Here is a 22,197-nt window from a genome sequence, read left to right on the forward strand (position 1 = left end):
GAAAACTGCTCTTGTCTGACTTCACAAATATTTTCCATTATTGAGAAAAAACATTTGTTCAGTTCAGTTATAGTTTGATTACTCGGAAAATGTTCGAATCATACTAATGGAATAAACAAGCTGTGTTTACCGAGTATAAATATTTAATAATAGGGCGAGACGAATGGAACTAAACGCGTAAACTATTGTATAATTGGCAAATATTTTATTAATAAACGGGAACACGAGTTAGGCAGATCGTGTTCAATTGCCCGTTTGAACCATTTTCAACCAAATGTTCATTTTTTTATCGATAGCTCACGTCTATTCTTATAAAACTATCCCAAGCTTACTTAATATATTATTAATACATTTATACATTTTGTAGAATTGTCAGTTCAATTAGCTAATTCACTTCCATACTGCAATCAGGCTGTTTTAGCTTTCTTCGACACCTCGAAATTCTATTTTTAATAGTCGTGCGCATAAATTAAGTTATATATTTTAGTGTGTTTGCTAAGTGACAATATATAGCTATAAACGACGACAAGATTTATGTGGACTCCGGGGATTTAATGAGCTGCTTTGAAAGAAAACAAATGCTAAACAAATTTTTAATGGGTTAACAAATGTGTTTTTAATGTGAAAATTAAAACGCGATTGGAAAAGGAAATTCATCTATATCAAACTTATCTATATTAGTTTTTCCAGCGAATAATAAACAACTCTTTATGATTTTGCCATAGATTTGATAATTACAGCCAAGAATCTTATCAACCTTATCACTCTAGTGGTCTAGACCCGCATGATTGCTACACTAGGAAAAACCCACAAATTGACTACAATCATGGGAAATTTCAAACATGTAATTATTTTAAATTAAAGAATTATTGACTTTGATGTAGTAACGATAAAATACCTTGAAAAGCACATTGATGAGTAACGAATTTCAATAATAAAAATGCGGAAGACGTAGGGAAGCCAAATAAAGAGCAAAAAAAAGGGCGAACAATAGCGCCAGTTAGGCATAATGTATAAAATAAACTTTTGCAATTGTTAAATATTATTATTGAACTTACATCACACACACAGCGAGGCAATTTTTGATTTCTGTGCTGCTGCTGATGATGATGATAATGATTATTTAGATAATTTCTTTATTTCGATATTGCTGGTGGCCGCACGAATTTGAAATTTGATTTCTTTTGATTTGGCTTTGTGTTTCGTATTTTGTTGATTTTTTGCCTGCTCTGTTGGGCGAAACGAAAAGAAATCGCGCTTATATTTCTGCTGTTTCTGTTTCAGTTTCTGTTTGTTGTTGCTGTCGCTTCGCGTTGCTTTGCTTTGCTTTGCTGACCGTTTTCTATGAATGAAAGAGGCACTGAGTAAAAGCAACAACTGCAACAAAACAGAGAGAAAAAAAGACGAGGCGTGACAGCGGAGATAAAACCGAATCGTTATGGGAAGGGGGCGGTGGGCGGTGCAGAGCGAAATGTAACGAAACGGGTTTTCACGTAGTTTGTAGCACAGTGTTGTGGCCCTGGAGAAAGAGAAACGGTGGAGACACGCAAAAACTTTTACACTGCCCAACACACACCGTGCGAAAGGGATGACGGGATGACGGGATGGAGGGCGAGGCGAGGCAGGGCTCAGCTGATTCTGATTGGGATTTTCGGGCATGCCACATGCAGCGGCAGCGGCAGCGGCAACGACAGCAACAACAAGAGCCTCTCTCACTCGCTCCGACTCGCTCTCCTTGCTGCAAATCGAATTTTATGTTGTTTATTTAGGTGACGCTCGCACACATCGGCAAACATTTCAATCCGTGCGCTGCACACTTGTTTTTCCCTCTCTAGCCCCGCATCCACGGCGATTTGTGCATTTCGCTGCCGTGCGGCGATCTTTATCCCAATCTTAATCTTTATTTTTATCCCAGGCAGGCTGGCTTTCTCCGCGCCGCACTCACACACACGCACACGCACACACACTCGACACTGGCACACACCTTGATGCGCTCCTTTGGCGAGACACTCATTTGATTTAAAGGCCTTTTCCGATTGGCACGCGCGTCCGCCACCCGCACACACGCGCAAAAACACAACCGTTTCGCTTAAAGTCTCGAAATCGAATGGCATGTTGCCCAACTTCCGATACGTTCTGTTCGTGCGGCGTTGCCACTCGATGGTCTGGTATTTCTGCAGTGTGACCGTGCCAACCGAGTCAAAACTCTTAAGTTGCTCTTAGGAACACTGCTGTTAACTGCATGTTACTCAGATGTTAAGTTTTTACCATTAAGAGAATTCTTTTCAGCTCTTTTTAGTGGTATTTTGAGAAATGCAATTTTTAAAAGTTTTGTATTTACGTGGACAGCTGACTTACATAAAAATAATATCACATAAACATGTAATTATAATTATTTAACATAATTTGATTAAGTATCCGAAATGTAGAAAATAAAATACCTAGGGTTGGTGTACAAATAACCCATGGTTGTTGTACGTACTAAAAAGATCAAAACTTAATGAGCTTTTCACACCCATCTCGTTCGAAGTAATGTTCTATTTTTTGAAAATTAAAAAAAAATAAAATAAAATTCTGTAATACCATATATAAGACATACCACTTTCATCTAATATATTTTTTAGACAGTTGCTTGGTTTTTGTTTCGTCAAATGTAACTTAAATCGAAATTCATCTTGAATACATGACTCAAACGAAAAATAGAGATCTTTTCCAAGATCTGATTTGTGCACACACTTAATACTTATGACGACGTTATAATAAGAAAAGGTTAGGAAATAAAATATCTTCGGTTCGCTGTGCTGCTTTGTACGTCCAGTGAAATAGACGTCTGTGTCTGAGAAAGGAACAACATGAAATACGTCGAGACTCCCGGTGGGAATCCATACCCTACTTAAAGCTAAGCTGCCTCACAAACGCCTCCCGACGTGCTAGTAATCGCGGTCGGGCTCCAGCTTGATTACCCTCTGCTGTATTTGCGCCAGCAAGGTCTCCTGCCGCTCCAGATAGGCCAGGAAGTGCTGCTCCATGGAGAGGAACTGCTTCTCCTTGTGCTCGAGCGCCTGCAGACAGGCGTCGTTCTGCTCCTCGAGCATCTTGTTCTCCTTGCGCAGCTCCTCCACCACGGCCATTGTGATCTTGCCCGTGTTGGGCAGAATACTACGTCGTCCTCGTCTCCTTTTGGTCGCTGAACGTTCGACGTCCGACTGGCCGTTGGCGTGGCCCGCATATGGCAACTCCTCTGCCTCGGGCAGGATGTGGTTTGCGGGCGTGAGTGGTGCCCGCCGAATGGCACTCTCGGCAGCAACTCCTGGCGCGCAGTGGTTAGTCGCCAATCCCAGTGGCGCCTGTGTGGGATTGTATTCAGTCTTCACCTGCTGATGGTGGTCGTCTTGTCGCGGCTCTGTCTTCACTACGGCGTGCACCAGGGGCTGGGGGTCGAGGAAGGCGCTTCCGTCCGGGTCGCGCTCGAACTTCAGCTGGGCGGAGCACGTGAGAGGCAGTGGCGGCAGGGCGGGCAGTTCCGACCGGGCTCTCGCGGCGGCCGCCTCCAAGACATTGCGCGCGTGGAAGACGTCCGCCGACGGCCGCGCCGGACGGAAGAGGCAGTCGATCAGCGGATAGAGGCGCCAGTCCGTCAGGAAGTCCGCATTGCCCTCCGCGCGGCTGCGCTCGTTCCTGCAGAGGAGGAGTAGGAGTAGCATTGCACATATTAGCACTGGGACCTGGCCGGAGCAGCGGCGACTCACAAATACTTGTTGCGGTAGCTGTTGATGCGCCGGCGAGCCTCCTGCTTGTTGAGGCGGACGCCGTGCTGCTGCAGCCCGTACGCGATCTCCCGGAAAATGGGCAGGTTGTCCGTGTAGGAGGGTATGTCGTGCAGGTGCTCGCGCCACAGCCGCACCAGCATCGCCTCCTCCAACGAGGTGTAGTAGCGCAATCGCAGGTGCTTCTGGCCGCTCATCTTTCGCTTTTCCGGTTGGCGCAGCCGCTAGCATCCAAACATTTTCGTACGTGACCAAGGACCAGGCGAGGCAAGCGCGGGAATACCAAGAACGCTAGGTGCCAAAAGATACCACCAATGGATTTTACTTTAAATTTACATACTCTTGCAGCTCTTGAAATCCTCGGAGGTTAGAAAATATTACATTTAAATAATTATGCACATAGGATTTATATTTCGATCAAATGCATCTTATTTTAACACTTATTTGTAATACTTAGCTATCTATTTTAGCTATCTAAATGTTATGTTACAAGCAAATTTCTAAGCAATAGCTTCAAATGTAAAATATAAGTAGACTGCATTCCCGAAGAGTGGTCACCCTAGGTGTGGGCATTTTCGGCCTTCTAGCGCCGCACGGTCACACTCTTCTGTGTATCAGAGCTGTTGTTGATTTTTTGTGCAGAAAAACTACTCTTGGCTTCCCGTGTGTCCACCGTCCACCATTGTCGCACTGCGTCGCGTTGTGTAATTGCAGCAGAGGCCGCACACCCAGAGGCGCTGGAGCAGAGAAGCATCTGCGGGAGCAGGAGCAGGAGCAGGTGCAGAGCCGTCGATGGACTACGAGAAGCTGGCGTTGAACGCGGGCGGAAGCGGCAGTGGTGCCGAACTCGATTTGGGCATGTGCGGTGGTCAGGAGCTGCTCGAGGGCAGGGGCAAGGAGAAGGCGCGGCGCTACTGGACGCCCAGCGAGGAGGAGCGCCTGTACGAGATCTGGGGCCGCGACAACTGGCGGCTGACGCGCACCGGCAAGAACACCATCTTCTTTGGCCGGTGGTCAGAGGAGTTGCGCGACCGGTTCGCCGTGGACGTGAAGCCCGAGGAGATCCAGATGAAGGTCAACCAGACCAGGGCCAAGTTCAGGTAGGTAGCCGTTTGACCACATCGTTGTACTGTGCTAACAGAGCGATTTCCTCTCAGGCAAGTCAAGAAACAGCTGCAGGCGGATCCCTCCAGCCATGCAACGCGCTGGAAGAAGTACGACATCATCAACCGCATCCTGAAGAACCTGCACAGGCCCAAGAATGCCGATCCGCTGCCGCCAGAGGCCCTGCTGAACAACCGCGACATGACACCGCCGCGGGATGAATCGTCCACGGAGCAGTTGCAACAGCAGCAGCCACAGCAGCAATCCGTTCAGCAGCAGCAGCAGCAGGGCTTGGGACTGACCAGTGAGCCGAGTACGGCCACCTTTTATAACAGCAGCAGCAATAGTAATCACGGCAGCAGCCACAACAACAACAACAGCGGCGGAATGAGCTTTAGCACGGAGCTGTTTACGGACCAGTACGACGAGGTGGTTAAGCAGGAGTACGAGGACGAAGAGTACCGCTCCATTCCCTTTCAAGAGCAGCTGCAACAGTATTCACCAGCCGAGACCACTCAGCTGCTCGAGTTGCAGACGCCACAACAGCAGCAACAACAGCAGCAACAACAGCAGCAACAGCAGCAGTTCCAAGCGAACTATGAGCCGCAGTTTCAGCAGCAGCCGGCTCAGTTTAATAACAGCATTAATAGCACAGCGGCCACATCGACCGTCAACCACCAGCCCATTACGGCGGTAGCCTATATCAATAGCAGCAATAACACCATCAGCGTGGCCACAAACGCAAACGGTGGCATGCCCGCGCCGGTGTCGGCGCAAGTTCCAGCCTCAGCTCCGGGCTCAGCTCTAGCTCCAGCTCCAACCGCCAATAGCGCCGTCGTTGGCGCCTCCCCCGTTCCTGTGCCACGGAAGCGCGGTCGTCCATTCGGCTCTGTGAATCCCCCACACGCAGATTCGCTGGAGGCGCTCTACATGGAGGAGGTTCGGCGAAAGAACCAGCTGCTCTACGAACAGACCAAGATATGCCGACAGCGACTGGAGCTGGAGGAACGCAAGGTCGACCTCATGCAGACCTTCTTCCCCAAGTGTCTCGAGCAGCAGGCGCAGATTCTGAGCCACGTCCTTCAGCTCCAGCAGCAGGCATCCAGCCACCAGCTGCAAAATCAGCATCCTACGGCTCAGCGGCCGCAGTGAACACCTTTTCTGACTTTCAAAACCTCAAATTTGGACCGCAGTGTATGAAGAATTGTATTTAGATACTGGGTTGCTGTCACATGCCGCTTTGCAGGCTGATCGGTGCCACGAAACTTAACAAAAATCATGCAACACTGTTTATAAGATTATAATTAACTTAATTAATAAATATATTTAAAACAAAAAGTCGCGTATTGCTTAGGTCTTCTAAAAGCGAGGTGCGCCATCATTTTATTTACATTAAAGAGCGCTGAAAAGTATGCAACGTTCTTATGGAAGGAGAAGTTTCGCTAAAACACATCCTTATGTTCATAAAAACGTCTGGATCTTTGATGTACATATGATGTACATACAATCTCGAATTCTTGACTGACTAAAAACTGGAATAGGATGGTAGCTATTTAGAAAAATCACAATCATTTTCACTCTCGCTTTTGCACTTGGAAATATAGTTAGAAATCGAAAGTAAACACTTGCATAAGTTATTTTTATTTTAAAAGCCGTGAAGGCAGACGCCCTTTTAAATGAAAATATTGGACATTTAAGTGTGGAATTAAATTAAGAGCTATACTTGAGAGATTCGACTATAAGATGCTCACTATACGCAGAAGAAAACCAGTAATGCTGTACCTTGATGATACCTTTAAGCTTGTTCACTCCACATATGTAAATATGATAAACATACAGCTTTAAATAAAGCTGAAGGATGTATTCTTGCGTAGAATCACCAGAAAGCGGTATCAGCTAGCTCTAAGAGTTTCAAAGTCTTTACGAGAATTAGAACTGATGAGTGCCGCTTCCACTTGTTAAATGGTTTCATTCGCTATGGTTTTTCTTCCATTGGCCACTAATTTAATATAATCATTTACGCTCAGCAAAGCCACTTCACTCGCTTTTGAGATGCCGAGCACTCCGCACTTATTTCCAACATCAGATTAAGCGTGGCCCTTTCAGCTATGCACTGCGGATTCAGCTTGAGTGCCTGGTTGCTGTTGCTCCAATTAGCTTCAGGTTCTGCTCCCCCAGCGGACGCGAAGTACAGAAGGCGAGTGAAAAGCGCCTGGAAAATAAAGGAGTCATTGTACGGCTTGGGCAGGCGACTATTACCTTTTAATGGCACCTGGAGTACGGGTAAGCCATTCAAAAATAGTGCCGTTGAAGAACTAGCGAATTAAGATATTGAGTTTAAATGCTTCATAAAGGAATCCCTTAGAACGTGCGACATAAAAGCGTGATCTTTGTCGGCAAGTGTATGTTCTTTAGAACCCGACTGGCGCCATCTGGCAACGCCGCGACAGGTGGCTCTCACTCGCTCTGCCGCGCGCGCTGCCGCTGCCACAGTCGACGTCGGCGTCGACGGCGCGTTAATTGCTGTGTGATTGTAATTGATTTCTGATTTCTGCCGCGACTCCGGCTCAGTTGTATTCCAGCCGCCACGCAGAGTGCTGCGTGTTGCGGATTTCGCGGAGTGACAAGTGTGATCAGCGATCTTCATTCAACATGCCAGTTAATCCGCTGCTGATCACGGCCCTTGGCCTTTGCTTCACTGCCATTTGTGCGCGTCCGTCGACGGCGGCGGCGGCCATTGGACGGGTCGAGGGAGCGGAGGGCCAAAAGACGGCGTGGGAACTAACGGAAGCTCTCTATGGCACCTCGGGGCTTCGGGGCTTCAATGGCACCTGGATAACAGGTTCGTTGCTCATCGCTGCCCACCGCTTGCTGCTCCATCGCAGTGCCAACGTTGAGAACCTTGTTTTTTGGGACTGCTATCAGCCAGAGCATCACCCGCGGGGAATTATCATCTTGGGGGAATTAACATCCGGGGAATTCCTACCGTGGGTGCTCCGACTCTTATCAACGAGCTCATTTACGCGTATTACGGCTGGGCCATTCATTTCCCATTTTCATAGTAAAGTACAGAAAACAAGAACACACTTAAACCTTAAGTTACTTAAGGCTTTAAAACGTTGAAATCAAGAAAACTAGCAAAACTTACATTTCAGCTCAAGTTTTGGCTAGCTTATAGGTTTCATCTTATCTCGAATGAATTACGATCATCATTCTGTAGCTCGATAAGACGTTTATTGTGCGTTTCTTATCTGCGACGTTTGGTTAGCCATAATGGCAGTGTCCAGATAATAGAAAAATCTTCGATTTCCTTTCATTTACTTAGAACTTTACGTTTCACCAGGGCTTAGTAATACCAATTTTTGTTGTAATTCGATGATCTTTCCGGTAAGGTTGGAACTCAAAATGGCCTTGTTAGTCCTCAGTTCCTTATAGAGAATGAAACTGGTGCGCTGCCAGATTTCTGCTACTTAACAAACTTCTAGCTGCCTCTTTTCTGGCGCTTTTCCAGATTCAATGACACGCTCTACTTCAAACAGCTGAAATTTGAACTTCTATGAGAAGTTAGTTAGTTGTGTGTTATCTAACCAACCCGTAGGCAATCTAACCCTGCACTCATACTTTTGATTTTTGACAAATGCACTTTCGCAGATGAGGAGTTCTACTACACTGCCCCCGACCGATCCATTCACAAATTCAATGCGGCCACTAAGACGGACGAGATCTTCCAAAACTCTTCATTTCTGGTAATGTACCTAGCATAACACGGAAATGGTTGGGAAGTGCTAACGTGCAGTGTTTTCAGAACAACTATGTGGGTGCCACCTTCTCACTCTCGCCGGACAACACAAAGATCCTCATCCGGCACAACCTCACGGAGAAGTTCCGGCACTCGTATATAGCGCAGTACGATGTGTTCGACATCGAGAGCAGCACGAGCGTCCAAATCCACAAGGGCGAGAAGCTGCAGTACTGCGGATGGTCGCCACTGCGGGATCGCCTGGCCTACGTCTACCTGAACAACGTGTTCATCCACTTCAGCGACAGCTTGGAGATGAGCATCACGGACGACGGCGTGGACGGTGTGGTGTACAACGGAGTGCCCGACTGGGTCTACGAAGAGGAGGTCCTGAGCAGCGGCAGTGCGATCTGGTGGTCACCGGAGGGCAGCAGGCTGGCCGTGGGCTTCTTTAACGACACCGAGGTGGAGACTTTCACCTACTTCCTGTACGGCGACGGCGCCAACACCTACTATCAGTATCCGCACGAGGAGCAGCTCAAGTATCCCAAGTCGGGCTCCAAGAACCCGGTAGTGAACCTGCGCGTCTACGACGTGTCCGAGAATGAGCCCACCATGCACAGCATCATGGCGCCCGTGGAGATCGTCGGAAGCGATCACATTCTGCAGAGCGTCGTCTGGTCGAATGCGACGCACCTGCTCATCACCTGGATGAATCGGCGCCAGAATCTCGCCTCCATTCAGAGCTGCAGCTACCTGGGCGACTGTGCGGAGGTGAGGCGGCTGGAGGAGCCTCTCGGCTGGGTGGACATCAGCACGCCCAAGTGCCTCACCACTGGCAAGAGCTGCATCTTCGGCTACTTCATAGACAACTGGCGCCAGGTGTGGAACCTTGACCTGGAGACGGGCCTCAACAGTTGGCAGTCGCGCGGTAACTTCACAGTTTCGAACGTGTATGGATATGACGAGGCCAGGGACAAACTGTAAGCCACCCCCTAGGTAGTAGCTTATAGATGCGATTCCAATCGAAATACTTCTTCTGCAGTTACTACCAGGCCACTCTGCCCGGAGATCCCTCGGTGTACCATGTGTTCCGCAACGATGAGTGCCTGAGCTGCGATCAAATTGATGCGGACGGCGTGGCATGTCGATCCGCCTCGGCCACGTTCAGCAAGTCCTTCTCCTACTACACGCTCACCTGCACCGGGCCCAATCCGAGCTACACCAGGATCTTCGAGGCCGCCACGAAGACGCTCCAGGTGGACTGGGAGCCGAACACCGCGTACCGCAAGCAAATAGAGCAGAAGCTGCGTCCTAGCTACCGTTTCATGAACGTCACCCTGGCCGATGGAAGTGTTGGCTATGCCAAGCTAGCCCTTCCGCCCAACTTCGTGGAGACGAAGAAGTACCCACTGATCGTGGTTGTGTACCAGGGACCCAACTCGGTGCGAGTGACCAATGGGTTCACCCTGGGCTACGAGGCGTTTGTCACGACCTCGCGGGAGACGATCTATGCGTACATTGATGGCCGAGGAACGGGCAACAAGGGCAAGGACCTGCTCTTCTCGGTTAACAATGATTTGGGCGACCACGAGGTCGAGGATCAACTGTTTGTCACTCGCTGGATGCAGGAAAATCTGGCCTATGTGGATGCCGAGCGTTGCGGCATTTGGGGTTGGAGCTATGGTGGCTATATGACGGCCAAGACGATTGAGAAGGATGACGAGCGGGTCTTTCAGTGCGGAGTTTCGGTGGCTCCAGTTACCTCGTGGCTCTACTACGGTTTGTGGACCCTTTCTCCAATACTTACTAGCGTTTCACCAGCTTCAGTGTCTCATTCCAGATACGATTTACACCGAACGCTATATGGGACTTCCCACTGCGGATGACAACTCGGACAAATACCGGGAGAGCAGCGTGTTCCACAACTTGAAGAACTTCAAGAGCCACGACTTCCTGTTGATTCATGGCTCCGGCGACGACAATGTCCACTACCAGCACTCACTGCTGTTGGCCAAATTGCTGCAGAGAAATGATATTCCGTTCGAGGAACAGGTCCGACAACCGTGCATTCAGTTTCATCCTTGCCTTTCTAAAGCTCTTGCCACATTTTTCAGACTTACACCGATGAAAACCATAGCATCGGCAATGCGCAGCCCCATTTGTACCACACCATCGACGCCTTTTGGGCCAACTGCCTCAACATCGATGTCTACGAAGACTCCGCATAGTGGAGGCAACTGTCGTCAGTCTAGTCAAATACAAGTATTTGAAAATTGTCCCTGTGTACTTTTATATCCCGATTCCCGTAGAAATATCAAGTGTTTGAAATACCAAATGTCAGTCGAGGAAGCCTACAAGCTGCACTTCTTCCTCGGCATTGTTTTTTACGTAATTTAAAAATGTTTTTCCCAAAACAAGTGCGCCACTAATAAAGGCAGTATGGGTAAACTCGTTGATGTGTTACCACTGTAGTTAATAGAATAATTAATGTATTGATAAAGGGTGTACTTTATTTTGAGTGCACCTGGGCGCAAGAAGAGGTATCCATTGTTTATACATCACACCCAGACGACTGCTGCTTTTGTTTGCGTCAGCTGATTAATGCGATTCGGTTTCGGATTCGCCAAGGATCCAAAAACGCTCTTAAGGATATTCATTAATCAGCAATAGGGGCCAACAAAAAATAATGGATTCCCGACTGCAGTTTAAAGCGAAAACAAGCTCTCAAATAATTTCCGAGCATTGAAGCCAAGCCATCCGAGAGCGGAGCATTTGGCATGGGATAAATCCCCATCACAGCCGGCGCTAATCGGGATGTCATTCTGCACTGGTGGTGTTTGCTCCTCGGATTAAGTGCCCAACTAATTGCGTATTGTGGCGATCCGCACGCCCAGTGGAGCTGTCATGAAAACGAGGCAAAGTTTTAAAGTCTCTCGATTGGCCGAGCATGAAATTTCATTTCGCTTCCCAGATTGTTAATTTAGCTATTTGAAATTATACAAAAACACGCAGCATATCTCAATTCCTTAAATACATTCGATGCAGAAAAAGGAACAAAAACCGCACTTGAAGTTAAACACTAATTATGAGCGAAAATGCCAGAAGCCGTTGAGGTTGGTTCGTGAAAATCAATTAATTAACTTGTGCAAAGTTGAATTGCTGCTTCCCAGGACAGCAATAGACTGAATTATGGCCTGCAAGTCCGCAGAGGAAAAACGGCTGAAATTGTTTGCGACAAATGAAAATTTATGACTTAGATTTTAGAGCAAGGCTCAGTATATGACTATGTCTGCAAAGTGACTTGTGGCAAACAATTAAATCCATTTTGGCTGGCTCAACTTTGACTTCTGAGTATTGATTTATGGACGTAGGCCACCATTAAGGATTAATTAAAACAAATAAGACAGGGAATTGCACTTTGAACTAAATATTTCGGTATGGCTAATTGGCAGGGTAATCGGTATATAAATGCAAATTCGAAGGTCGGACGTGTATTTAACGTAGCATACTTTTTTGGGCAAATAAAGGGCAAGTCTCCTTTTGCCTCGTATTGGAGTTTAGAAGTGACCCAAGAGAGATATTTGCACAACTTTGAAGCACTTTACTTTAGCATTAAAAGAACGGTATAATTTATTTACTTTCATTTCTTTCCAGGCTTCGCCCAGCGCTAAGCCCCATGTGACAAACTAAGTTAATGAAATAGAGGCTATGAAAGACTGGGCCGCAAAAAAGTCGAGCGGCGGGCGAGAGTTTTCACACGGCCAGCGGCGTACTATAATATACGAGTATAGTGGCAGTGTACATATGTGTTTTTGCGAGACTCGGTTTATTTTAGTGGGGCGGCTCGACATTCTGCTGAACTGGGCGGCCTCCCGGGTGCCTTTTGTTTGATGGCGTCAAGGCGGAAACGTGCCCACGAGTATGCAGGGATAAACTAAATATACGCTGTAAATTTATTGTGCGGAAAATATTCCTGCGTTTCGCATTCAGGACGCTGTATGAATGTCTCGGCGTTGCACGACTCACACAAAAAAAAAAAAATACTTGTTGACCTTTATGACTTTACCATACAAAGTGATTTTCTCGCATTTCATGGCTGAAGTCTGAAAATTAAATTTAATTACGGAAAGTGGTGTGGGTAACCCCAAGCCTCGCAACCTAAAAATATGTTATTCAATTACTTTGGCTGTGAGAATTTAGTTTTACTCAAACTGAGCTCTTTTGTAAATTTGAGTCCCTTGCAGATTGCACGTGTATATATTTTTAAGTATATTCTTAGCATAAAATGCAGACGGGAATTTTTTCGGAGCCCTGATAGCTTTAAACCCACTTTACTCAATAGCTCAGCAATCTTGCCAATCTTGATTTTTAATTTTGCAGTTGACGGTGAATTTGCGGTGCTCAGTGACTTCCGGCTTCGGCGAAGCCCATGAACTCTTGCTTGTGGTCACTGGGGAAAGTTAGGGGATTTTCATTTATAAATATCCTGTTATATGGACTTCCGCAATGTGTTTTTCGCAGCCACAAGCAAACAAGTCGGTTGAGCTGAACTTTCCCTTCAACACATTAAAAAACATAGGGCCAATAAAATCAGTTTTCTGTTATAAAACGGATGACCGTTGGCCATATAGGGAAAGCAATAAATCACTGGGGTTATGGACACAGCACAGAATGTTATGCCTCCTCAGTGGTTCCAATGGACGCCGAGTGTAGATTGTCTTCTATTCATGTAAGCGAGATTTCTTTAACATCTAGCTTAATCTAGTTTGTGAAGCCTTTTTTGTTCCGCTTTAAAGTAACCTTAGCAGAACCAATCATCATTAGCTCTCCAAGTGTACTTAAGGGTTTGCTTTCGTGTATATGGCTTTATATAGTTTTAAATATGCACATCTTTGAATTGGCCTTAATCTGCTTCTGGCTTGCTTTTGCTGAGAGTTGTGAAAAATTCTGCGCAAGAAACTTTAAGCCTGTTTGTGGTTTCGATGGCCACTGCTATGCGGAAGCCGTAAATGCCTGTCACATGAGAAATCTAAATTGCCAAAGAGTTGCTAGTAACAAACCAGGTAAATTAAATACGCTGCTTTGGTTTTCTAAAACATAACCAATTTGTGCATTTTAGTTTTCGAAGTTAAAAGAGAAAAAGCGTGTCTAAAATATCTTACAATTTGTAAAATCTTACCCGAAGATTGAATATAACCCTATTTTACGTGCGGTAGAATTTCGAATTGGGGGTGCTATGAAATCGAAAGTATTTCTAAACAATTAAATCGAAATTTTATTTCAACGCTCGTTTTGGAAGTTTTATTAGCATGTTTGCATTATTGGATATTAGCCTGCTTTTTGTTGAATCACAGCAACTCTTTGGAAATTGATAGAAATCTGGCATACAAATTGAAGATATATAAATACCATATAGGTGGGATATGTAGTTGTCATCCTGCCGTAGTCCTTAATCTTTTTTAAGCTGGACAATATTGAAGCTGGCTGTGTTCTAGTTCAGCCTTTTTCGCACTTAAATTTGCAATCCGGACCTATACCAATTGGCATCGATACCGAAAAGAGCTAATCCTTTACCCAAAAGTTCCATGTCAAAGGTATAAAGGACACCAGGTCCCAGGGCGAGTGACCAGTTCCGATGATTTTTTGCTTGCCCATTTTGTGTAGAATGTATTTCTAGGCTCTGCAGAGCAATCAATTTTATGGCCCTGTTGGATTGAGACCCAGTGGGAATTGAAGCTTTTTACGAACCACAAATAAATGCTCAGTCAGAATTTTTAAAAAATGCAACAATTTGCGGCGTATGGAATGGGCCAAATGATGCACATGAAAAACCGAAATTGAGGAAGCTTTTATTTTATGGTCTTTTGTGTACTTTTCGAATTCCATGTACATCCACATATATGACGGTGTACACAATATATTTATGTATGCGAATTCCATCTGTATATCTGAATGACTGCAAAATGGCACGACAGAATGTTCATGTGATTGCAAAGTGTTATTTTATTAATTAATGGACAACCACTTCGCTCATAGAAAGAGCTACATTGAATGCAGTTTTATTGCTAGAAAATAGGGTATGGGGCTTAACATTTAAAAAAAAAAAGTTAAAATGTTATAGTCGAGTTCGCCGACTATCAGATACCTGTTACTCAGCTAGTGGAAGTGAAAACGAGACTTCAACATTTTCTGGAATATCGGTAGAAATTGAGAAACAGACGGACATGTATATATATAATATATTATATATATATTATAATACTATAATAATATATATATTATATACTTTATATATATATATACTTTATATAGTCGGAAGCGCTTCCTTCTGCCTGTTACATACTTTTAAACGAATCTAGTATACCCTTTTACTCTACGAGCAACGGGTATAAAAACAACCACAAAAATGTTTGAAGGCGACGAAATAAATAAGTTTGAACTTAGTCCCCCAACAAAAGTTTTTGGATGTCTGGCTTGAAGTCGCCTAACTTTAAAATTTATTGTTGACTTTCAGTTCAATGTAACTGATTAATTCCCTTAGGAGGCCAGGAAAAAACTTCTCACTGAGAAGTGATGACTAGTGCGAAATATAAATTTTTTGCCACCACCACGTTATATATTTCCAAGTGGACAAGAGCAAGAGAAATTGACTAGTCTTTTATTGAAATGTATTTCAATCAAACTAAAGGCAAAACATTTCCATAATTCCAATCATATAAACCACAAAAGGAAGGCTATGCGAACATGAAATTCATGGCTCAACTGCTGGAAACTGGAAAATGCGGAAAAATGCATGGCCCAAATGCTGTTAAAGTGAGCAATAAAACCTAGACTCATCCGAAGTGGCTGACTGGCTGGCCAGGACCCAAAACAAACCCGGAATGGGAAGCGACCTGACCCGGCTTCACTTTTGTGTCAACGGTGCCATGGAAAGCCGCCTTGCCTCGGTTTCCCGCTGGCCTGCATTGCCGGGATTTCATGAGCCATATGGCCTGTGGGCTGCAGCTTATTTGGATCGCCTCATTGCCGGCGTTTCGCTTGGCATTTTGCTCACGAAATTCAATAAAGAACTTTTGACACATTTTCTTTCTCTCAATTCTATGCATTTTGACCTTTAGGGCCTTGCAGTTTGCGAGCTTGATTACCTTAAGTTTTTATCTCATAGATGATTTCCGAAAACAAGTGATTACTTGTATCTATTTGTTATAAACACAACATCTTAATGCAGCATAAAATGTAAAGCTAAAGTTTAGCAGTAGCACTTGCTTGGTTGTTTGCCAATATTTTGTTTTAGAACGTGTCTAAACTTCGCAATTCTTTAGAGTTCCATTTAGAATTCCATTATTCTCGAAAAGTTCTAGTCAAAAATTCAGGCACGTGAACTGCTTGCGCAACGCCCAAGCGGAATGTATGTAATTAAATAATGCATGCCCGAATTAGATACCTGCTAAGAAAAACTCAAATAGAAATAAGCAGCAAATGTTGACTTTAAGCTTTGTAAAAGGGGAAAATTCACGCTCATGCGGGAAAAGAACTCGGGTCTTAATCAACAACAAGCGAAATACGCCGACAAGTTGTGGGAATTTCAAATGGCTGAAAAGGGCCGAAAAATGCCAACGCCGGAACAGAAATGCGACATAAACCTACTTTGCATATGAAGATGAATATGCCCGGCGATTTGAGTTATGTGTTGCGCGTTACGCATACGCCATGTTTTCAGAGAGATTGCTACAAAGTGGAGGAGTGCTTAGCATCGTGCTTCATCGACCCGCTTGCCCCCGTTCTTAAAGTGATAAATCCAAATGGAAACGGTTTTCAGCTTTAAGCCTCGATTGCATCGGAAATTCCGCGGCTCCACACGGCGCATGCTTAATTTTAGCCACCTCCCCAAGTTTTTTTTATTATTGGCAAGGGCTCAAACATCAAAGCTCATGAGCGGCATAGAAACTTCTACAGCACCCGCCATAACCATGCGGAATAAAGTATGTTTATTGATTTAACTTAAAGCACATCCGACCAAACATACTTGTTTCGCTGCATGAATAAAAAGGCATACAAGTGGTTAATAAAAACATCTTCAAAGTGTATTTCTGTGTGCCGCACGCCCCGGGGCCTTCTATTTCTGTGGATGCCACTGGGAGTGGGTACTATAACTTACATATGTAATAATAAAGAGCACAAGACAAATTATTTTGTTTCATCCGCAGCTTACCGCAGCACCCATAAATCCTTTTACTTGCCCGTCGTATCCTTTTCGATTCCTCGCTCGCATTTTCTTTTCCCACTCCTGCTCCTCGACATGTTAAATCGCATAGGCACTGCTAGGCGAGCACTTCGCTATTCACAGGTGGGTAGGAGGAAAATGCAGTGGATCGCAATTGTTTCAACCTCTCTCGATGCCTGTCTCGTCAACTATGCATCGCTAGAGTTTTTCATCTCGACGTGGGGTGCAACAGTGGCCAACAAAATATTTGAACGACGCGGGCAGGAAATAGCCCCATACTGAAAGTTATTTTAGCTACACTTATTTTGTGATTATTTGGCGTGTCATTTATTAACGTTTTTCCATACTCATTCTGTGGTCAATTAGATAATAATATTATGAAAAAAGGTTTTAAAGCCAAATGGTTGGACATGTTTTCAGTAAATAAACGAGGAAAAAGTGTGTTGTTTAAGAAAAACATTAAATAATCATTATTCGTGTGGGTAAGAATTTTCATGGAACTGCCAATAAATGTAAACAAATGTGGTAGCTCAGTGTTATTAAAGCCCGCCGGGCGCAAAAACGTCGGTTTACCAGCACAAAGTGAAGGAATAATAAAGTGCATATCCATTTTTCGGGCTAACCGAATTAAAGTTGCCCAGATTGTAAAGCGTTTCGCCAATAGTTCTGTTTTTAAATTAAGCTGTCAGAACGGCAATCACTTCCCAATTCTCGACAGCAGTGGTGCAATAATGAAAACAAAATGAATGCAATTATGTGCCAGATGCGCCCGTTGTCCTGGTGTCCTGTTGTCCTGGTGTCCTGGTGTCCTGTTGTCCTCGTATCCCCGTGTCCTGGTTCTTGTTGTTGTCAGTGACGTGCCTATGTCAGCGTAGCCATAATTAAAAAAAAACCTAAGGGATAAGGAGCAGGTCACACGGAATCCACAACGGATTTGCAGCTTTCACTCCGACATTATATGTTTTACCCTTTACACCTCAGACTTAACATCACGAGTTGCAGTTTTAAAAAGTTAAATTCCAGTGTGATATAAAACGGAGTAATTAATGCTGAGTTTAAACGAAAACTGTAACTCTTTATATACTTATAAAAACATGTTAGGTATCCCATTAATTTGTTATATCTTCGAGGCGGCTAAATAGTTATCCTCGCAGCAGTTTTACATCCTGAATAGATCTGGGCCAAGACAGACAATTATAGAGGTCTTAAGGCTCTTAACTATTCAGTAAATACATTTCCTTGAATTGTTTAACTACCCGTTTGCAGTGTGCAGGCCTTCTGCCAGCCTTTCAGCCATCAGTTCGCTGGATCTGAATCTATTTAGCACCAAAATGTATTGTGCAAACCCTTGTGTTTGCAAATGGCTTAAGCCCCAGAACTCAATCAAAAAGTTCAATTGCTCGAAAATGGGGCTTCACTTATCGGCATTTCGCATGTTCAATTGGAAGGCTTGTTTGGAAAAGGCAGAGCTGCCCAGCCAGTTACCTCATAAAGCGACATTCTGCAGTTTGACTCATAAATACGAAGAATAATGCAGAATGTTGTCTACTTTTGGGCGCTTGGCCCGACTTTCGTGACGTGTAAGCGGATTGCCAAACTTGCGAGCTCGCCGAGCTGCCAAACTGCAATTTTCCAAGCGAACAGGCCAGTCCGTCTGCCAGCACTGGGCCAATTGGAAACCTTCGTGACGCAAACCGCCCATTAAATGCACATCAAGTCAAAGTCAGGGCGGAAATCCTTTTTGCCAGTTTGATTTATCGAAGCCTGCTGCCGGGCGTTCGGTCTTACGAGGCGCACAATTGGGCCATCATTCTGCTGGTCCCATGCAATTTGTCCAACTTTGAAGCACTGCCACAACAAGGGTTTAATGAGCTGTGCAAGTCGAGGACCTGCTAAGTAGCAATTATGCATTTACCCCAGCCCAAAAATTGCCATTTTGGGACTTTCAGACTTTCAGACTTCCGGCCACGAAGATCATACAGGTACAAAGAGAAGTTGAGACTTTCAACACGATTTAGTGCTTCAAAATGCACAAATATGAAGTACACATTTGTTTGCCTGCCAAGTGCTTTTGATATCTCCTTAACACGGCCCATCGATTGGCAATCAAAAGGGTCGGGAAAAGTGTATCCTAAAACACCTCTGCTACCTCAAACACTTGAAGGATGAAAAACCGGACTAAGAGTTGAGTAAACTGCCCGTTTTTCTATGACCCGAAACAGCTATAAAAATGTTTCCTTGCCTTGAATAAAAATCCCGGACAGCAGGACGTGCTCAAGAACATTTCTGTTTATGTGGGCAGGTGGCAGCAACATGCAAAATAGCCGCTCCACTCTCGAAAAAGCAGCCCAGACAAAATTTGTTAAGTACTCAACTTGTTTATACCCTGTGCGTGGCTGGGCATGCACACATTTCAGCGAGTTTAGTAACTAGAATTATTGGTAAGCTTATACACAATAATGAAACTAGCTACAGTCAGTTTGGTAGCTATAAGATATTTCTTGATTATAAAATATTCAATAGTTGCTAAAGTCTTTAATTTTAAAGCCTTGCTATGATTTCCTATAGGGTATGCTTAAGCGGCGGAAAATGGGTGTGTAGAGCATTCCACTGGCGACTTCAGGATTCCGATACCTGACTGATTTCCATTGTTGCTTCCGCCGAGATGGCGCAGTTTGTGGTATTTGCGGTTTTGCTATCTGAGGTGTTCTTCAGCCGAGCACGTCTGCTGCTCTTTGAGGCAACCAGAATGCGAGCGAGTTGCTCGGTGAGTTGGAGCCGGGACTAATGCACCCGGAGCAGCCGGGAGGCAGTGCAGCATTTGGGCACTGGTGGTGTACGGTTAAATGTGGCCAGGAAGCGACTGAGAGGCTTAGCTGCAAATGCCAAAAGTTCACCATTTCCTAAGACAAGTTGCATGGAGAACATTTCGGGCTTAGGTTTTGAAGAGGATAATTAGCGACATGCCTCCCAAGCTGAAGAACGCGGTTCGCTGCACAAATGGCCCTTAGCCCCTTAGCCCCTTAGCTGCACGTCGGGCACCAATGAGTGCACTTGCTGTAACCTATTGCCATTCCACCCGATTCAGCTCCTCCAAATGCTCCCCCAATCCCCCAGCCAGGCAGCGTGACAATGCCGGGCGGGATGTCAACGCGGCCTGCAATAAAGTTCCCCATTTTACTGACACTGCACATTCACCATAAGATGGCTGCACCCATCCCCAGAAATATGGCGAAATGCAACCGCGAACCTCTTTTTCTTAGCAAGCAGGCAGCGGGTTTATTGAAATTTTATGCATTTCCCGCATTATATGAGGCCACATTTGTTGTCTGATGCCACCGAAAAGTTTCATTTTCGATACTGCCTGTGAGTTTGTCGCTCGACAGCTGCCTTGAGTTTCCCCACAGCTCCAACCGCCCATCTCGCATGTTTTCGCATCCTTTATTCAGCATTTTAGGCAGCATTTCGGGGGATTTCCGCCATCAGCGTACATGTATTGGTTAGCTCCGCTTAAATGCGATTAAATCGCTGCAATTACAAGTACTTATCGATTTAACTGGAATACAAGCTATTGCGTACAGCAGCCCAACTTCAACTTCATTGTTCATCTTGCAAATACATAAATGAAAGGAAAGTGGTGGTGCATATGTTAACATGTATTTTATATATAGTGTGTAAACTAGTTCCATGTAAATTTTGATTTCCATTTGGCAGGTGTATCGTCAAGAGTTCACTGGGTTAATTTGAACAGTTGATGTCAAGAGTTAAAAGGGTGCATTCTGCTTCAAAGTTGTTTAGTTTAAAGTGAGTGATGAATGTCCCCCTATTGTAGTGTTATATTTTGACTTCTTGATCTACTTCTTTTTCTTGTCCTTGTCATCCTTTTTGGGACCACTGCCCGGCGGACAGGACGCCAGGTAGCCTCCACTCATCATGCGATCGAACGCATCCATCGGATCGTATCTGGAGTAAAAGTTCCTGTACTTCCTCCTGCGCGGATTGTTCTGTAAAGTGTACAAAATAAGCGGAGCAATCAGGGACAAAGTGCAGGCCACTTTGAGGTTGCGAAGCGTTTGCTTCAAGTGCAAGTCGTGCATGGGGAACTTGAACTCGGGGGGCTGTATTTAAAACAAAAGATATACATTTAATTTACTCTGATAATTGATAATCTACAAATATTTTCTTACCTTTTGGGCTGGCATTTTTCTTATTCTCTGTTCTCTGCTTATGTCCGGAAGGGAAATGAATGTAAAATGTACTTCAACTTCAACTACAAATGCTTAGCCTACGCTTTTTTATAACAATTTCAGACTTACTGATGTTCGCTCATGCTTATTAATGCTATGACGATTTTAGCACAATTTCCTTAAGAATCAAACCATTCTTAAAGATATTAAACAATCTTTTGTTTTAGTGGTAGCACTATCAGCTTAAACATAAAAGAACAGCAGCTTTGTGGACCATTTCAACAAGCTCTTTAAGATCCAGATGTTTAAGGATTTGATGCCATATATATTTTCCTTTTTCCTTTTTTCTTGATGCGCAGCCTCAAAGTTTCGTTTAAGGCCAATAGGAATAGGTGCTGGCCCACAGATTTGTGGCTTTGTTGATTTATTTCCCTTTGTCAGGATAATGCCAACCCTTTCCCTGCTCAGGAGTTGTTTACCAAACCAATGCAGATAATTATGTACGAGGTCTGCAACAGGACATTGTGTAAATAGTTGTTCAAGATGTCGCCATTTGCTGATGCAGCCATTGAAGAGGTTCATCCTCCAACGATATCCACATTTACCCTTTGAGCATTGGCAAATTGAGCTCGAGCCAGCAGCAAATATTTGTTTATTTAAGCTTGGTTAGGCAATTCCGAAGCGACTAAGTTTATCAGACGATTGTGCACCCTGTAGTGCATAAAATTTTAATTCTTTTTTCCTTAGTACTACCAGATTATTTATGTTTTCCCTTTCAGAGTTCATCTGTTGGCCAGATGCACTCTACTTCATTTTATTCTAGCCAAAATTTTTCTCGTATTTAATGCCTGGGAAAAACTGCGCAGGGAATTCGAAATTTGCATTTGGCAATTAAATTACTAACAAACCGCTTGGAAAAGCGCACCAGGAGAGTTCACTTTTTCCGACATTCTGACCGTTCAACTTTGACCAGACGGCAAACATTTTTAAGTCTGTGCATTGAACCGTCTTGCAAAAAGACAATTTCAATATGTTTGGCGCCTTAAGGCGTTGACGGCATTTATAAACATAAGCCCGTACCTCCATTCCTTATTCAGCCTTCTATTTCCACAGCCATTCAGATACAACATATTCGAGGGCGTCTTCGATATGTCCAGTGACCATATATCTCTC

General features: G+C 44.6%; 5 protein-coding genes and 1 long non-coding RNA gene across 6 annotated transcripts; 3 read left to right on the forward strand and 3 right to left on the reverse strand.

Annotated features, from left to right (window-relative positions):
• Nucleotides 1-1,104: 1,104 nt before the first annotated feature.
• LOC113564082 lies at nucleotides 1,105-2,172 on the reverse strand. Its single transcript, XR_003407774.1, has 2 exons — nucleotides 1,985-2,172; nucleotides 1,105-1,229 (listed from the first exon to the last, which is right to left on the reverse strand). It is a non-coding gene; the product is annotated as an uncharacterized LOC113564082 (long non-coding RNA).
• A 437-nt stretch (nucleotides 2,173-2,609) lies between these two features.
• On the reverse strand, nucleotides 2,610-4,061 carry LOC6543142. The gene is made up of 2 exons (XM_026978680.1): nucleotides 3,750-4,061; nucleotides 2,610-3,678 (listed from the first exon to the last, which is right to left on the reverse strand). Exons 1-2 carry the CDS (start codon nucleotides 3,962-3,964, stop codon nucleotides 2,931-2,933), a joined length of 963 nt encoding a protein of 320 aa, XP_026834481.1. The 5' UTR covers nucleotides 3,965-4,061; the 3' UTR covers nucleotides 2,610-2,930.
• Nucleotides 4,062-4,326: 265 nt separating this feature from the next.
• LOC6542928 (alpha-protein kinase 1) lies at nucleotides 4,327-6,209 on the forward strand. The gene is made up of 2 exons (XM_001968811.3): nucleotides 4,327-4,867; nucleotides 4,925-6,209. Exons 1-2 carry the CDS (start codon nucleotides 4,560-4,562, stop codon nucleotides 6,021-6,023), a joined length of 1,407 nt encoding a protein of 468 aa, XP_001968847.1. The 5' UTR covers nucleotides 4,327-4,559; the 3' UTR covers nucleotides 6,024-6,209.
• A 1,116-nt stretch (nucleotides 6,210-7,325) lies between these two features.
• LOC6542912 (venom dipeptidyl peptidase 4) lies at nucleotides 7,326-11,064 on the forward strand. The gene is made up of 6 exons (XM_001968812.3): nucleotides 7,326-7,713; nucleotides 8,523-8,617; nucleotides 8,677-9,593; nucleotides 9,656-10,392; nucleotides 10,454-10,665; nucleotides 10,728-11,064. The coding sequence occupies exons 1-6, from the start codon at nucleotides 7,524-7,526 to the stop codon at nucleotides 10,839-10,841; spliced, it is 2,265 nt and encodes a 754-aa protein (XP_001968848.1). The 5' UTR covers nucleotides 7,326-7,523; the 3' UTR covers nucleotides 10,842-11,064.
• A 2,381-nt stretch (nucleotides 11,065-13,445) lies between these two features.
• Nucleotides 13,446-13,897, forward strand: LOC113564115. The gene is made up of 2 exons (XM_026979172.1): nucleotides 13,446-13,676; nucleotides 13,733-13,897. Exons 1-2 carry the CDS (start codon nucleotides 13,496-13,498, stop codon nucleotides 13,801-13,803), a joined length of 252 nt encoding a protein of 83 aa, XP_026834973.1. The 5' UTR covers nucleotides 13,446-13,495; the 3' UTR covers nucleotides 13,804-13,897.
• Nucleotides 13,898-20,472: 6,575 nt separating this feature from the next.
• On the reverse strand, nucleotides 20,473-21,116 carry LOC6542919. The gene is made up of 2 exons (XM_001968813.2): nucleotides 21,025-21,116; nucleotides 20,473-20,955 (listed from the first exon to the last, which is right to left on the reverse strand). The coding sequence occupies exons 1-2, from the start codon at nucleotides 21,037-21,039 to the stop codon at nucleotides 20,692-20,694; spliced, it is 279 nt and encodes a 92-aa protein (XP_001968849.1). The 5' UTR covers nucleotides 21,040-21,116; the 3' UTR covers nucleotides 20,473-20,691.
• Between the last annotated feature and the right edge of the window lie 1,081 nt (nucleotides 21,117-22,197).

Source organism: Drosophila erecta, unplaced genomic scaffold, assembly GCF_003286155.1.
Source record: "Drosophila erecta strain 14021-0224.00,06,07 unplaced genomic scaffold, DereRS2 tig00000055-arrow-pilon, whole genome shotgun sequence".
In the NCBI taxonomy this organism is placed as follows: Eukaryota; Metazoa; Arthropoda; class Insecta; order Diptera; family Drosophilidae; genus Drosophila; species Drosophila erecta.

What these genes read in the sequence shown, in the direction of transcription:
- LOC6543142 (XM_026978680.1), bottom strand. Translation starts at nt 3,964, where the DNA reads ATGAGCGGCCAGAAGCACCTGCGATTGCGCTACTACACCTCGTTGGAG. An exon ending in AGCTACCGCAACAAGTATTT is followed by an intron (nt 3,679 to 3,749) that starts GTGAGTCGCCGC and finishes CCTCCTCTGCAG; the next exon opens with GAACGAGCGCAGCCGCGCGG.
- LOC6542928 (XM_001968811.3), top strand. Translation starts at nt 4,560, where the DNA reads ATGGACTACGAGAAGCTGGCGTTGAACGCGGGCGGAAGCGGCAGTGGT. An exon ending in CAGACCAGGGCCAAGTTCAG is followed by an intron (nt 4,868 to 4,924) that starts GTAGGTAGCCGT and finishes ATTTCCTCTCAG; the next exon opens with GCAAGTCAAGAAACAGCTGC.
- LOC6542912 (XM_001968812.3), top strand. Translation starts at nt 7,524, where the DNA reads ATGCCAGTTAATCCGCTGCTGATCACGGCCCTTGGCCTTTGCTTCACT. An exon ending in TCCAAAACTCTTCATTTCTG is followed by an intron (nt 8,618 to 8,676) that starts GTAATGTACCTA and finishes CAGTGTTTTCAG; the next exon opens with AACAACTATGTGGGTGCCAC. An exon ending in ATATTCCGTTCGAGGAACAG is followed by an intron (nt 10,666 to 10,727) that starts GTCCGACAACCG and finishes CACATTTTTCAG; the next exon opens with ACTTACACCGATGAAAACCA.
- LOC113564115 (XM_026979172.1), top strand. Translation starts at nt 13,496, where the DNA reads ATGCACATCTTTGAATTGGCCTTAATCTGCTTCTGGCTTGCTTTTGCT. An exon ending in AGTTGCTAGTAACAAACCAG is followed by an intron (nt 13,677 to 13,732) that starts GTAAATTAAATA and finishes TGTGCATTTTAG; the next exon opens with TTTTCGAAGTTAAAAGAGAA.